General features: G+C 54.7%; 1 protein-coding gene across 1 annotated transcript; it reads right to left on the bottom strand.

The window, feature by feature from the left end:
• Window positions 1–442: 442 nt before the first annotated feature.
• LOC131392916 (cystatin-B) lies at window positions 443–4,484 on the bottom strand. Its single transcript, XM_058523201.1, has 3 exons — window positions 4,330–4,484; window positions 1,243–1,344; window positions 443–816 (listed from the first exon to the last, which is right to left on the bottom strand). The coding sequence occupies exons 1-3, from the start codon at window positions 4,393–4,395 to the stop codon at window positions 688–690; spliced, it is 297 nt and encodes a 98-aa protein (XP_058379184.1). The 5' UTR covers window positions 4,396–4,484; the 3' UTR covers window positions 443–687.
• Between the last annotated feature and the right edge of the window lie 7,341 nt (window positions 4,485–11,825).

The following is an 11,825-nucleotide window of genomic DNA, read 5'->3' as shown; positions in this document are numbered from 1 at the left end:
ACTAAAGCAGACGTGCTCCTGCCCAGGTGCTCTGGGTTGTGAGCCACGCAGGTCAGTGGACAAGCTGAGAGCCTTCCAGGCTGACGGTGCTCAGGGAAGTGCACGATTACTTTGCAGGAACACCTTGGCAACCTCAATGTGGAGGTCTGGACGCAGGGTGCAGAGTCAAGGCCACAGCGTGGGGGAGCCGTGGTTAGAACACAGGCTCCGGGAATCCTGGGTCTACCACCCTCTTGCTGTGGCCTTGGGGACCCCCCTGGGCTCTGTTCCTCGGGTGGAAGGGGTCTCTGGCCAGCCAGGTCAGCAGGTGGCCCAGGAGGGGCTCCACGTGGGACAGCTGTCACGTGGCCGTGCAAGCCCTTTATAAAGATGTCACGCTCATCTCTTGACACTTCTATATTGTGACTATGGTTTAGATGAAGAAAAAACCCAAGACAGGAAATTTGTCAAAACCATAAAATATGCGTAATGAAACATATTAAGTCTTCTTTGAAAGTAATTTAAGATAATTGATTGGGAGGAAAAAAAATCAACACAATGAAAGTTAGGAACAGAGACACACAGATGTGCGGAGCACCCTCCACCCCATGTGGCACAGCGTAGAGACGACATTCCTTTATGATCCCAACACATGTCCTCAGAGGACAGAGACCCACATGGCCAACGGGCCCTGTTCAGAATCAGGAACTAGAAATACGACAGCTCGTCGTGCCTGGCTTTGTTGGTCTGATAGCTGGTCAAGGCCGGGGGCTTGTTTTCATGCGGGAGACTTTCAAACACTCGAATGTGTACGTAGTCATCATCGCCAACTTGAACCTGGAAAGAGAGTGGAGTGAGGGGGGCAGGGACAGCCTCTGACCCAAGTTCCCCTGCGGGACTGGACTGAGCGAGAAAGGCCCGGATGCATAGAAGCCACATCCCTTCAGGTCATCAGTGACGGGGCTGATGACACGCCCATCTCCCTCCTCCAACGGCAGTGGTCACCCCAGCCCGCACCCTCGGCACTCCACACTCACTCCATCAGAGCCCTTAGTTGTCTGAAAGGTTCGGTCCTCTCCTCCAAGGAGGCTGGCAGGCTCACACACGTGCGCACACCCACACCCACACACAGTTTTAGAGGGCCATGAACCTCTGAAGCTGGGGCTGCCACAGGACCCCCCTTTGGGCACCGACGAGCCCATACCAACCACATCTGCTCGAGCACCCACTTCAGGCTAGACCCCCACGTGGCCAACACCCCACCTTGATGAAGTGGTTCGTCCCCGCGACCACCTGGCGCCTGAACTCCACAGCCTTAAAAAGAGGGAACTTCTTATTCTCCTTCTCTTCCAGCTGGGACTTTACCTGCGGAAGGAGAGAGAATGGAAACATCATGGGGGCTTCCCTCCTGCAAGAGTAACTTACACAGGAGCTCATTTCTCAGGATAAATGTTACAAACTGAATTCTAACAACGCTCTTCACAGCTCTTCTGTCCACGACTGTTCTTCATCACCGAGGGGACCCGGGAAACTCTCAGCTCTATCGACGAAGTTCAGGAAGCGATTCCTTAATTCTCCCCAAGTACAGTGATAGCACTTCACTGTATCCTTTACCTTTCCTTTTCCAGGCCTGGGAGATTTTTCTGTTTTCATCATAGCAATACCATATACAAGATAATGCCCTGTTTTTCTTTTTACTTGACATGCAAATAGTTCATTAGAAAGACTGTATATAATTTTTAAATTACTCTTTTAAAATTGAAAACTAAACACTTTTAAAATTTTAAACTAAATGTAATCTTCCACCTTACAGATGTGCCTTAATTCTCTTAACTGTCCCCTACTGCCAGCACTCCGGGGGACTCATTTCTCCTTAACACATGATGCCACAGATGAAGAGCTTTGTCCCCTTTGTAGATGATTTCTTTAGGGTGCAGGGACCTTGGGCAGAGGCTGCTCCTCATCTTCAGTGTCACACAGTCACCGTTCTTTTGCTTCAATCCTGTTTCCAGGGTCTTGGCCTTTTAGTAACTGAGCATCTTTATGGAGGAAGCAGAGAGCAGGTGTCTTTTTTTTTTTGTGTGTGAGGAAGATCAGCCCTGAGCTAAAATTCATGCCAATCCTCCACTTTTTGCTGAGGAAGACTGGCTCTGAGCTAACATCTATTGCTAATCCTCCTCCTTTTTTTTTCCCCCCCCCAAAGCCCCAGTAGATAGCTGTATGTCATAGCTGCACATCCTTCCAGTTGCTGTACGTGGGACGCGGCCTCAGCATGGCCGGAGAAGCGGTGCATTGGTGCGCTCCCGGGATCCGAACCCGGGCAGCCAGTAGCGGAGCGTGGGCACTTAACCGCTAAGCCACGGGGCCAGCCCAGCAGGTGTCTTTTTTAAATTTAAAGTGGAATCTAGTGTGGAAGTGCTCTGGCTGCTCTCTGGATGAACTGGTTGGCACTGGTGTACACTGACTTGGTGCTGGAGTGACCAGGTGGTTCTAGAGGGTTCCAGGGTTTAGTTAAACCAGCTGCAGGAAGCAGGCCAGGTGCTGGGAGACAAGGGGGATCTCCATCACCACCTGCAGGTGAGTCCCAGGAGCCTGGCCTCCAGCACCTTCAGGGAGGGGGCCCCTGGGGGTGAGGATGGGGAGAAGACTGGGGTCCGGGCAGCGAAGGCCAGAGGGTGTTCAGCAGGAAAGAAGGCAGGCCCCCTCCTGAGGCTCCTCTGCTCTCTGCAAGTGGCTGGAAGGTTCTCAGTGTGGTGCGAGTGTCTCCCTGGGGCCCACCTGGGTCTGAATACTTAACGGTGCTGCTGCCTGCGGGGCACTGTGCTGCGTCCGCAGGGAACTGATCCTGCAGACGGTTACAAGCCCAGGGGAGTGAGTGACACCCACAAACCAACCTGGGGTCTGGGCAGGAATAGCATCTCTCTTTGCCTGTTTCAGGAGCTGAGGCAGTAAAGCCCCGGCTGTGAGCAAGGACTGGTGAGAAAACCCAGATGGAGGGGGTGGAACACGGGACACGGAGGCCTGGACACCAGCCCAGGCCACTGCCTGCGGACCACAGAAGGCCCCAGGACAGTCAGGAAGCTGTCCGTTCCTGGCCCTCAGGGACCAGGGTGGGGCAGAGGACCAGGGAAGGGTCAAGAACCCCCCTGGTGGGCACTTCTCGAGGAGGCTGGGACAGTCTCTGACGACCTGTGACCCAGGTCAGCCTCTACCTCTGTCCTCCTCTGCAGCCAGAGGCTCCATGACGCTGCCCGGCCCCTCTCCTCCTAGGGCCGCCCAGCAAGCAGCCGGCTCCCCCACGGCTGCCCCAGTCTCTCCAGGTAGCAGTCACGCTGCCACTGACACGACACTCTCAAGTGACCAACACCAACTCAGGGAGCCCTCTGAGACGGCCACTCTTCTCCTGAATGAGCTCACACACCTCAAAGTCCAGGGGACAGTGAGCAATGTCTGGGCCTGGAAAACCGGGAACCGTGAGGAAGGGCTGGGCCCTGGAGCGGGTGCCGGGGGAGAGCAGGAACCAGCACCCGTCGAGGCTCACCCGCGGAGTCCCTGCAAATTCCTCATTTTCAAAGGTCTCGTGGGGCTGACTCACCCCCCTTTTCTGCCATCATGTGGTCACACCCAGAGCCAGGACCCGGGCTGACCGCCCGCCATCGGGTGTAGGGGCAGCAGGGGAGGAAAGTCACAGGAGAGAAGGTTGTTTCCCTTTTCCTCTCCAGACTCAGGACTCGAGCCTTCCATGCCTTGCACCTTGTCTTGCCTGTAAAGAGTCCACTTTGGTGACACATGAGGACGAGAGGGTCAGGCCCCCTCACCAGAACCTTCTGCAGGTGCCTTCCTGACACCCAGGTTACAGATGAGGAAACCGAGGCACAGGGAGTCACGCAGCGGCCCAGGGTCTGACCAGGCTCTGCCTCTGCCACCCAGCCTGGTCTGTGTCTTTGCTTTATGGTTTGAAAACTTTTTATTAGGAGACAGTTTCACACCTGGGCAAACAGTGCTAGAATCACAGCTTAGGTGAGGACACCTGACACACTCTCCCCAGATTCACTGACGGTCTATTTTCCACCCCACCTGCTCCATCCTCTGCTCTGTCTTGTACAGAATTTTTCCGAACTAACCTGAGGGTATTTACATCAGGGCCCTTCACCTCTGAGCCCCGCCGAGCGCACCCCCAGGGCTGGAGGGCATTCTCCCGTGACCCAGGCCGGGGGCGGTCCCTGAACCCAGCGCACCGACTGCCTTCCAGCCGCGATCTCAGCGTCCTGGGCCGGTCGGTCCCCAGGACCCGGAAAAGGCCTCGACCCCCATCCCCGAGCGGCAGCCCCGCCCGCGGGCCCGGCCTACCTGGTCAGCGATGGCCTGGGTCCCGGCAGTGGCGGGCTGCGTGGCGGAGGGCGCGCCGCACATCATCCTGGCGGTGGGCGGCGGCGGAGCGGCGGACGGTGGGGTGGAAACCGAGCGCGAAGGGTGAGTGTCCACCGGCAGCGCGAACCGGCAGAGGCGACGAGTGCAGACCGGGACCCTCCCCCCGGAAGGGGCGCGGCGTCACGTGACGAGCAGGCGGGTCCACGGCGACCGGCGCGGAGGGGGTGTCTCGTCGGTGTCGGGGTGGGCGCGAGGTCTGCGTCCCCGTCGGGATGGGCGCGGGGCGGGCGCACGGCCGCAGCCTGGGTGCTTCCCGCCTCCGCGGGCACCGCGGGCACCCCAGGGGCCCAAGGCTCTTGTGCTGCGGGCCCCCCCATCCGGTGTTTGGTGTCGTCCTCCCGGGGGCGCCGAGTCACGAGGGCGCGGGGCAGGCGCGGCCCTGCAGAAACCTCGCGAGGTGGAGCTGGAGGTGAGAGTGTGGACCGCACCGGGAGGGCGAGGTGGGGGGTCGGGGGCCGGGCCTCGCGGGGCATGTGGAGAATACATGGTCCTCGCGGGCAGGACGCAGAATGGAGGTGGTGCTGTTCGCCCAGCCCCCACTGTCCTCCCCTGGTCTCCGTGTCCCCGCAGCCTGACCCAGTGCCCGGTGCGTGCGATGCACAGCGGTGTGCTCTGAAATGGCCGAGACATTTAGGGCCCGAAGACGAGTGGGAGGAGTGGGAGCTGGACCCGAGAAGTGCCGAGGGCGCGGGGGAGGGAAGCCCGCGGCCAGCCCCGGACCCGGAGGAGCTGGGGGAGGGGCAGGGGGCTGCCAGCGCGTCCCGGAGTCCAGGATCAAGCCCTGCCCGCCTTGCGCCCTTCATCTGCAAGGCCTGGCCCAGCGCCCCGCTTCTACTGGCCTGTTGTGTGGGCTGCTGTGGACATCACGAGCGTGTGACCCGGGACACAGTGAAGGGCTGACGTGGTGGACAGAAGACGCACAAAGGGGTCCAGTGGTGGGGAGGAGATGGCTCTCAGGGCCTCAGGCTGGGTTAGGGGTGAGATCAAAGACATCAGTAAAGGACTTGGTTCTGGCGGGATTTGGTCTAGGATTTAGAATAGATTCAACCACCTGGGCAGGGAAGCGTCCCTGTGTTTCTGGGGGCAGGGTGGGGCCTGTGCCAGGAGCTGTCTGGACAGGACTGGCCTTTCAGAAAGATCCAGCCCCCACCACTGCCCAGGGCTGCACCTCACTGGATGCCGGCCTCTCCCGTCCCTGGGTGCTGACTCTGCAGGAGCAGGCCCAGCCTCTTCTGCATGTGGGCCCTGCGCTGAGCCCCAGGGGGAGTGGCTGAGAGCAGGTGTGTGGGGCAGTACCTTTCCTCTACCTGTCGGGGCACAGCCTGGTCTGAAACTTCAGAGGAGGATGAGAGGTCGGGTGTGGTTGAGCCCTGGGGAGTGGGGAAGGAGAGGCTATGTAATTCATGAATGAATGAATGAATGAATGAAGGAGAGACAGATCTGACCACATAGCGGAAAACTCCTCCATGTAGAAAACCAAGCCTCAGAAAATCATGGTCAGGAGGGAAAGGAAGGTGGTCCTGTTGCCTTTTCTCCTCCTGCAGCTCCTGGGGCTCAGCCCCCTGCTGTCCTGCCCAAGGTTTCCACCTGTCTTGAGATGCCTCCTGGTGTCTGACTCTGTCTCCCTGCTGGACCTGGGTCTGGGAGGGCTCACCTTACAAATAGGAGGGGACACCTGTGGGAGTCCAGGAAGGGTTGTTTGAGGTTTACAGAAGGTGTGCATGATGGCCCAAGCACACAGTAGGCACTCTTTACATGTAGTGACTATTATTTATTTATCTTCTTTACACCTCTGTAGTGGGTTCAGTAGTGTCCCCTCAAAAGTCATGTCCACTTGGAACCTCAGAGTGTGACCCTAGGGGTCGGCCCCGTGGCTTAGCGGTTAAGTGCGCGCGCTCTGCTGTTGGCGGCCTGGGTTCCGATCCCGGGCGCGCACCGACGCACCGCTTGTCCTGCCATGCTGAGGCCGCGTCCCACATACAGCAACTAGAAGGATGTGCAGCTATGACATACAACTATCTACTGGGGCTTTGGGGAAAAAATTAATTAAATTAAAAAAAAAAAAAAAGAATGTGACCCTAATTTGGAAATAGGGTCTTTGCAGATGTAATTAGTTAAGATGAGGTTCATAGTGAATTAGGGTGGGCCCTAAGTCCAATGACTGGTGTCCTTATGTGAAAACGAGGGCACAGAGAGGCAGGAAGAACAGCACGTGAAGACAGAGCTTTACAGGGGAGGAGGCCATGTGAGGATGGAGGCAGAGGCTGGAGCGATGCTGCCAGAAGCCTAGGAACACTAGGGGCCCCAGAAGCTGGAGGAGGCAGGAAGGACCCTCCCCGAGAGCCTTCAGAGGGAGCACGGCCCTGCTGACCTCTGGACTTCAGACTTCCGGCCTCTAGACCTGTGAGACGATGAATGTCTCCTGTTGTAAGGCCCCCAGGTTGTGGAGCCCCAGGAAACTGGCACACCTTCTCTGCAGCTCACGCACACACCTCCTGGCTCAGATGCAGAATTATGCCTCAAAGATGTCACACCCACACCCTTGGACCCACCTGTTTTCATCAAGTTGAGTCTAGAGTTGAAAGACCAAGACTTAGGGAAATACACAGGATCCATGGACACAGATGTATCTACATTCTAGAAAACAAAACACAAACAGGACAACCTTAGGTTGAGAAGAGGATCCACGTGATAGTGTATAGAAATGAGAGATGCTGGTCTTTATTATTTGTGGGATAAATGAGCACCCTTCTGTTGCTGATTTGTGCCTAGTGAGCTATTCAGTGGTGTTCCTACACACTGTCACCTCCTAGTTGCTGTCCTGGGTGCAGAGCATGTAAGACAGACAAAACCCTGCCCTCATGGGGTGAGTGCTCCCAGGGAGTGGGGGGTGATGTGTATAAAGTTGGAAAGTACGTCCATTCCCAAATTCCCATCAGAATTTCTTTTTTTGCTTTTCTAACTTTTAAAACTTTTTATATTGACACAATTTTAGGTTCCAAAAATAGTATAGAGTCTCTGTAAACTCTTCACCCAGGTTCCCCAGTGTCAACCTCGTACATAAGGATGGGCGTAGCATAGTTATCAAGGGCAGGAAGTGAGCATTGAGATGCAATACCATGAGCTAATCTACGGAATGGACTCAGTTTCTCCATTGTCCCACTAAAGTCCTCTTCTGGTCCAGGCTCCCTCCACTTTCATTCCCTGACCATGTCTCCTTAAGGCAGCTCCAATCTGGGACAGCCTCTCAGTCTTTGTCTTTCATGGCCTTGATGCTCTTAAAGAGTGTCGATCCCTTATTTTGAGGAATGACCCTCAGTTTGGGCTTGTCTGGTGTTTCCTCGGGATCAGGTTGAGGTTTTGCATTTTGGGCAGGAATTCCACCAAAGTGATGCCGTGTCCTTTCAGTGCATCATATCGAGGGCACGTGATGCCCACTTGTCTAATCTGGTGATGTGGATCCTGAGTAGAGTGTCGTCTGCCAGGTTTCTCCATGGTGAAGCTTTCCCCTTGTAACGAATAAATACATTTGAGACTGCAAATATCATATTTCTCAGCATACTTTTGCCGCTAATTTTCGTATGCATTGATGCTTCTTGCTTCCCATGCACAGCAGACTTCGAATAGTTTCCTAAAGAGGGATAATTTTGATTTAGAACAAGGCACATTTAATTTTTAGTCACAGTGAGTATTCTATAAATCTTTCATTAGCTATCAGCATCTAACAGCTGTGGGTACTATAAAGTATTATTTAAAGTATATTTTGGTGCATTTCATTCAGTTATTTTGGTGAAATTTCATGTCAGAAATTCACTATATGTCTATTAAAAATGCTCTTAGGCCTGGTTGTCTTCTTTCCTTGCTCTCGGCTTTTTCACAACAGGGACACTGTCCTCTCTGTAGCGTGGATCTGTTATTTTATTGCTCAGCATCACCACTCAAACCTGAGCTTATGAGGTGGGACCTTGTCTTTTTTTTTGGTGTGGAAGATTGGCCTGAAGCTACCATCCGTTGCCAATCTTCCTCTGTTTTATTAGGAAGATTAGCCTTGAGCTAACATCTGTGCCCATCTTCCTCTATTTTGAATATGGGACGCCACCACAGCATGCCTTGATGAGCAGCGTGTAGGTCCACACCCGGGATCCGAACCTGCGAACCCCCAGGCCACCAAAGTGGAGCGCACGAACTTAACCACTACACCACTGGGCCGGCCCCGTGGGACCTTGTCTTGTTCAGAGCTTCAGTGTTGCCTAGAGTGGAGCCTGGCGTATAGATGGGACTTAAATAGTTGGTGAAAGAACTAATCTGATTCCAAAACCAGTTTCTACACTATTTCCCAACTTTTTGTCATGAACATTTCCAAACACAGAAAAAGTTGGAAGAATAGGGCAATGAACCCCTGTATTCTTGCCCTCAGATTCAACCATTGTTAACATTTTGCCGTATTTGCTTATGAACCACGTGTGTGTGATTATTTATCTATTTGACATCATGACACTTCTCCCCCACCATGTACTTCACGGTCATTTCCTAAAGTGAGGACGTTCTTCTGCATCAGGTGTTGGTAAACTGTAGTCCATGGGCCGAATCCGGCCAACGATCTGTTGTTGAAAATAAAGTTTTATCGGAACACAGCCACGCCCATTCATTTACATGTTGTCCAAAGCTGCTTTTGCACTATATAGCAGTTGTTTGGCCCACAAAGCTGAGAATATTCACTATCTTACCTGTGCAGAAAAGAGTGAACATAAACCCTGACTGCGTCCTTGGAAAGTCCTGCTCATGAGGTTGGCCCTTGGCTGGTGTCTGGGAACGTGGATTTTGGGAGGGTTCCCATCACCCTGTGATAAGAGTGCCTCACTGGGTGTAAACCACTTGTACAAACACTATGGATGTGCTGACCCTGGCTCTCCCTCTGGGAGTCTGGATTTTGCTGCCCACGTGACCCGGCCCCAATAAAAACCCCAGGTGCTGATCTCACATAAGCTCCCTGGCAGATGGCTTCTCACACGTGTTGTCACAGCTCCTTGCTGGGGAATTAAGCAAGTCCTGTGTACCTTCACCAGGAGAGGATTCTGGAAGCTTCCTCCTGGTTTCCCCTGGACTTCACTCTTCTCTCTGTGCTGATTTTGCTTTGTATCTTTGTATTCATAATGAATCACAGCTGCGAGTCCTCCTAGGAAATCAGTGAAGCTGGAGGTGGTCTTGGGGGCCCCTGCCACATAGCCCTTTACAAAAAAAGTCTGCTAGCCCCATTCTACATAAATATTGTCACACCTCAGAAAATCAACAATTGTCCTGCACTACAATCCAACATGTAGTCTAGTGTACACTTAAGAGTAAAGTCACCAGTTATCTTACTCTCAAAATGAGTTTATTCTATTTGGGACGTGCATGCTGTGGTGAATCACAGGTAAATCCAGGGAACAAAGAAGGGAGCTGCTTTTATAGAGAAAAGGGGGAGACGGCGGCGCTTTTCTAAAGGAAAGTCCATTGGGGGCAAAGTAACAGTTCAAGGCGGCAACGGCTTCTCATTGGCTGAGCTGTGGCGCTTCTCAGTGGCTGGCCTGTTGTGGGGCCGGGGACCGGGGGTGAAATCTTCCTATGGTAGAAAAGTAGTTGTACTTCCTGTCGAAGATGCAAGTGTCAGTCTCTTCCTGCTCTCTTCCTGTCTGAAGCCCCTCTAACTCCACCTCTCAAACCAACTCTGACCCTCCCGACGCTGCCTAGCTCCCCAGCAAGACCCCCTAGCCTGGAGGCCTGATTCTGGTGGTGAATTTCCTGCGGCTGCTCTAACACATTTCCACAAATTTAGTGACATAAAGCCACACAAATGTCCTCTCTTACAGTTTTGGAGGCCAGAAGGCTAAAAGTGGGTGGGCAGGGCTGGTTCCTTCTGGAGGCTCCAGGGAGAGTCTGTTCCCTGCCTGTTCCAGCTTGTAGAGGCACCTGCATCCTTGGCTTGTGGCCCCGCCTCCACCTTCAAAGCCTGCAGTGTAGCCCCTTCAGTCTCTCTGACACTGACCCTCCTGCCTCCCTCGTGTAAGGACCCTGTGATGACACTGGGCCCACCCAGATGATCCAGGATCATCCCCCATCTCAGGGTCCTTATCTTCATCACATCAGCAAAGTCCCTTTTGCCCTGTAAGGTAACATTCACAGGTTCCGGGCACTGGGAGTGGACATCCTGGGGGGCTGTTATTCTACCCACCACATCCTGTGATGGGGATGTGGTGGGGTGGGGTGGGGCTAGTCCTGACCTGGTCACCTTTCCCTCTCAGATGCTCTGAGCCAAATGTCCAGCAGGAGGATCACACACGGCCCTCCCACCTCAACCATCGAGAGGACTCAGGTGCAGGCTTCCCCTGGGTGGTGGGAAGACTGGCCTCAAGTGCAGCCCCACCCTTGAGACCACATTGGCTTAGGGCCTTCACAGTCGGGGTTCCTGAGGAGAGCCTGGCCCGAGCTTCCAGCTCCAGTGTTGTGGAGGGGAGGGTGCCGTCCCAGGGTTGCAGGGTGAGGACAGAGGAGGGGAGTGAGGCAGGGAGAGGGAGAGAAGTGCTGACCTGGCTGGCCAGGACACCCGCTGGGCTGCTGGGTCACACAGGGGCATCTTTGGAGGGGCCACAGTCTCAGCTGTTCCCTCCCATCTCTTCTAATTGGTCAATGGTCACCTACAGGGCTGGGCAGCCCTGGGCTTTTGAGGTGTGCTGCCCCGCCTCGGACCACTGTGGGTCCCGCTGGGTGGACTGTTGGTACAAAGCCCTGGGGGCGGATCCGGAGGGTCTGTCTAGGGAGGTGCAGACTCAGGCCCTACAGAGGTGAGCTGGGAACACGTTACTACAGCAGAGCCCTGAATCAGACGAGGGATCCATCCTCGTCCTGTTATTCGGTCATTTGTCCACTACCTACCAGGTGCCAGGCACTGTGGACACCAGGCTCTGGTCAGGTGGGGGAGGCAAATGATCCAGGGTTACAAACCAATGTGCAGGGACCCCCAGCTGGAAGGGCACGTGCATGTATAGTCTTGAGAGAGGTCACCCAGGTCCCCTGCACAGAGGCAGCACCATTTTGCATTTCACGTCTGCTCCCACCCTTCCCCTTGCCTTTCTGGCAGAGCAATGACCTGGCCTGGCCTGGAGATGACCCGAGGACTCAGTTACAAAGGTGTGGGTGAGCCACAGGGATGGCGTGGTACCTGCCGGGCTAGTGGGACCAGCGCTGTCACCTCCCAGGCCTACAGGAACTGGAACCAGGAGGAGCAGTGACACTTGATCAGTGACCGAAGCTGGTTCTCAGGATCTGGCAGGGAGGGGCTGGGAAAGGGAGCCCCCTCTCCCTCTGATCTCTGGGCGAATCCTGCAGGAAGTCTGAGGGCCCGGAGTCCACTGCCCGAGCATACGGGCCAGCTCCCC

The sequence above is a fragment of the Diceros bicornis genome, chromosome 27 (assembly GCF_020826845.1).
Source record: "Diceros bicornis minor isolate mBicDic1 chromosome 27, mDicBic1.mat.cur, whole genome shotgun sequence".
NCBI lineage: Eukaryota > Metazoa > Chordata > Mammalia > Perissodactyla > Rhinocerotidae > Diceros > Diceros bicornis.
This window is presented reverse-complemented; position numbering and strand designations above follow the sequence as displayed.

Coding starts and splice junctions, on each gene's coding strand:
- LOC131392916 (XM_058523201.1), bottom strand. CDS start 4,395: ATGATGTGCGGCGCGCCCTCCGCCACGCAGCCCGCCACTGCCGGGACC. Junction 1,345..4,329: donor CCCAGGCCATCGCTGACCAG/GTAGGCCGGGCC, acceptor CTCCTTCCGCAG/GTAAAGTCCCAGCTGGAAGA. Junction 817..1,242: donor GGACGAACCACTTCATCAAG/GTGGGGTGTTGG, acceptor CTCTCTTTCCAG/GTTCAAGTTGGCGATGATGA.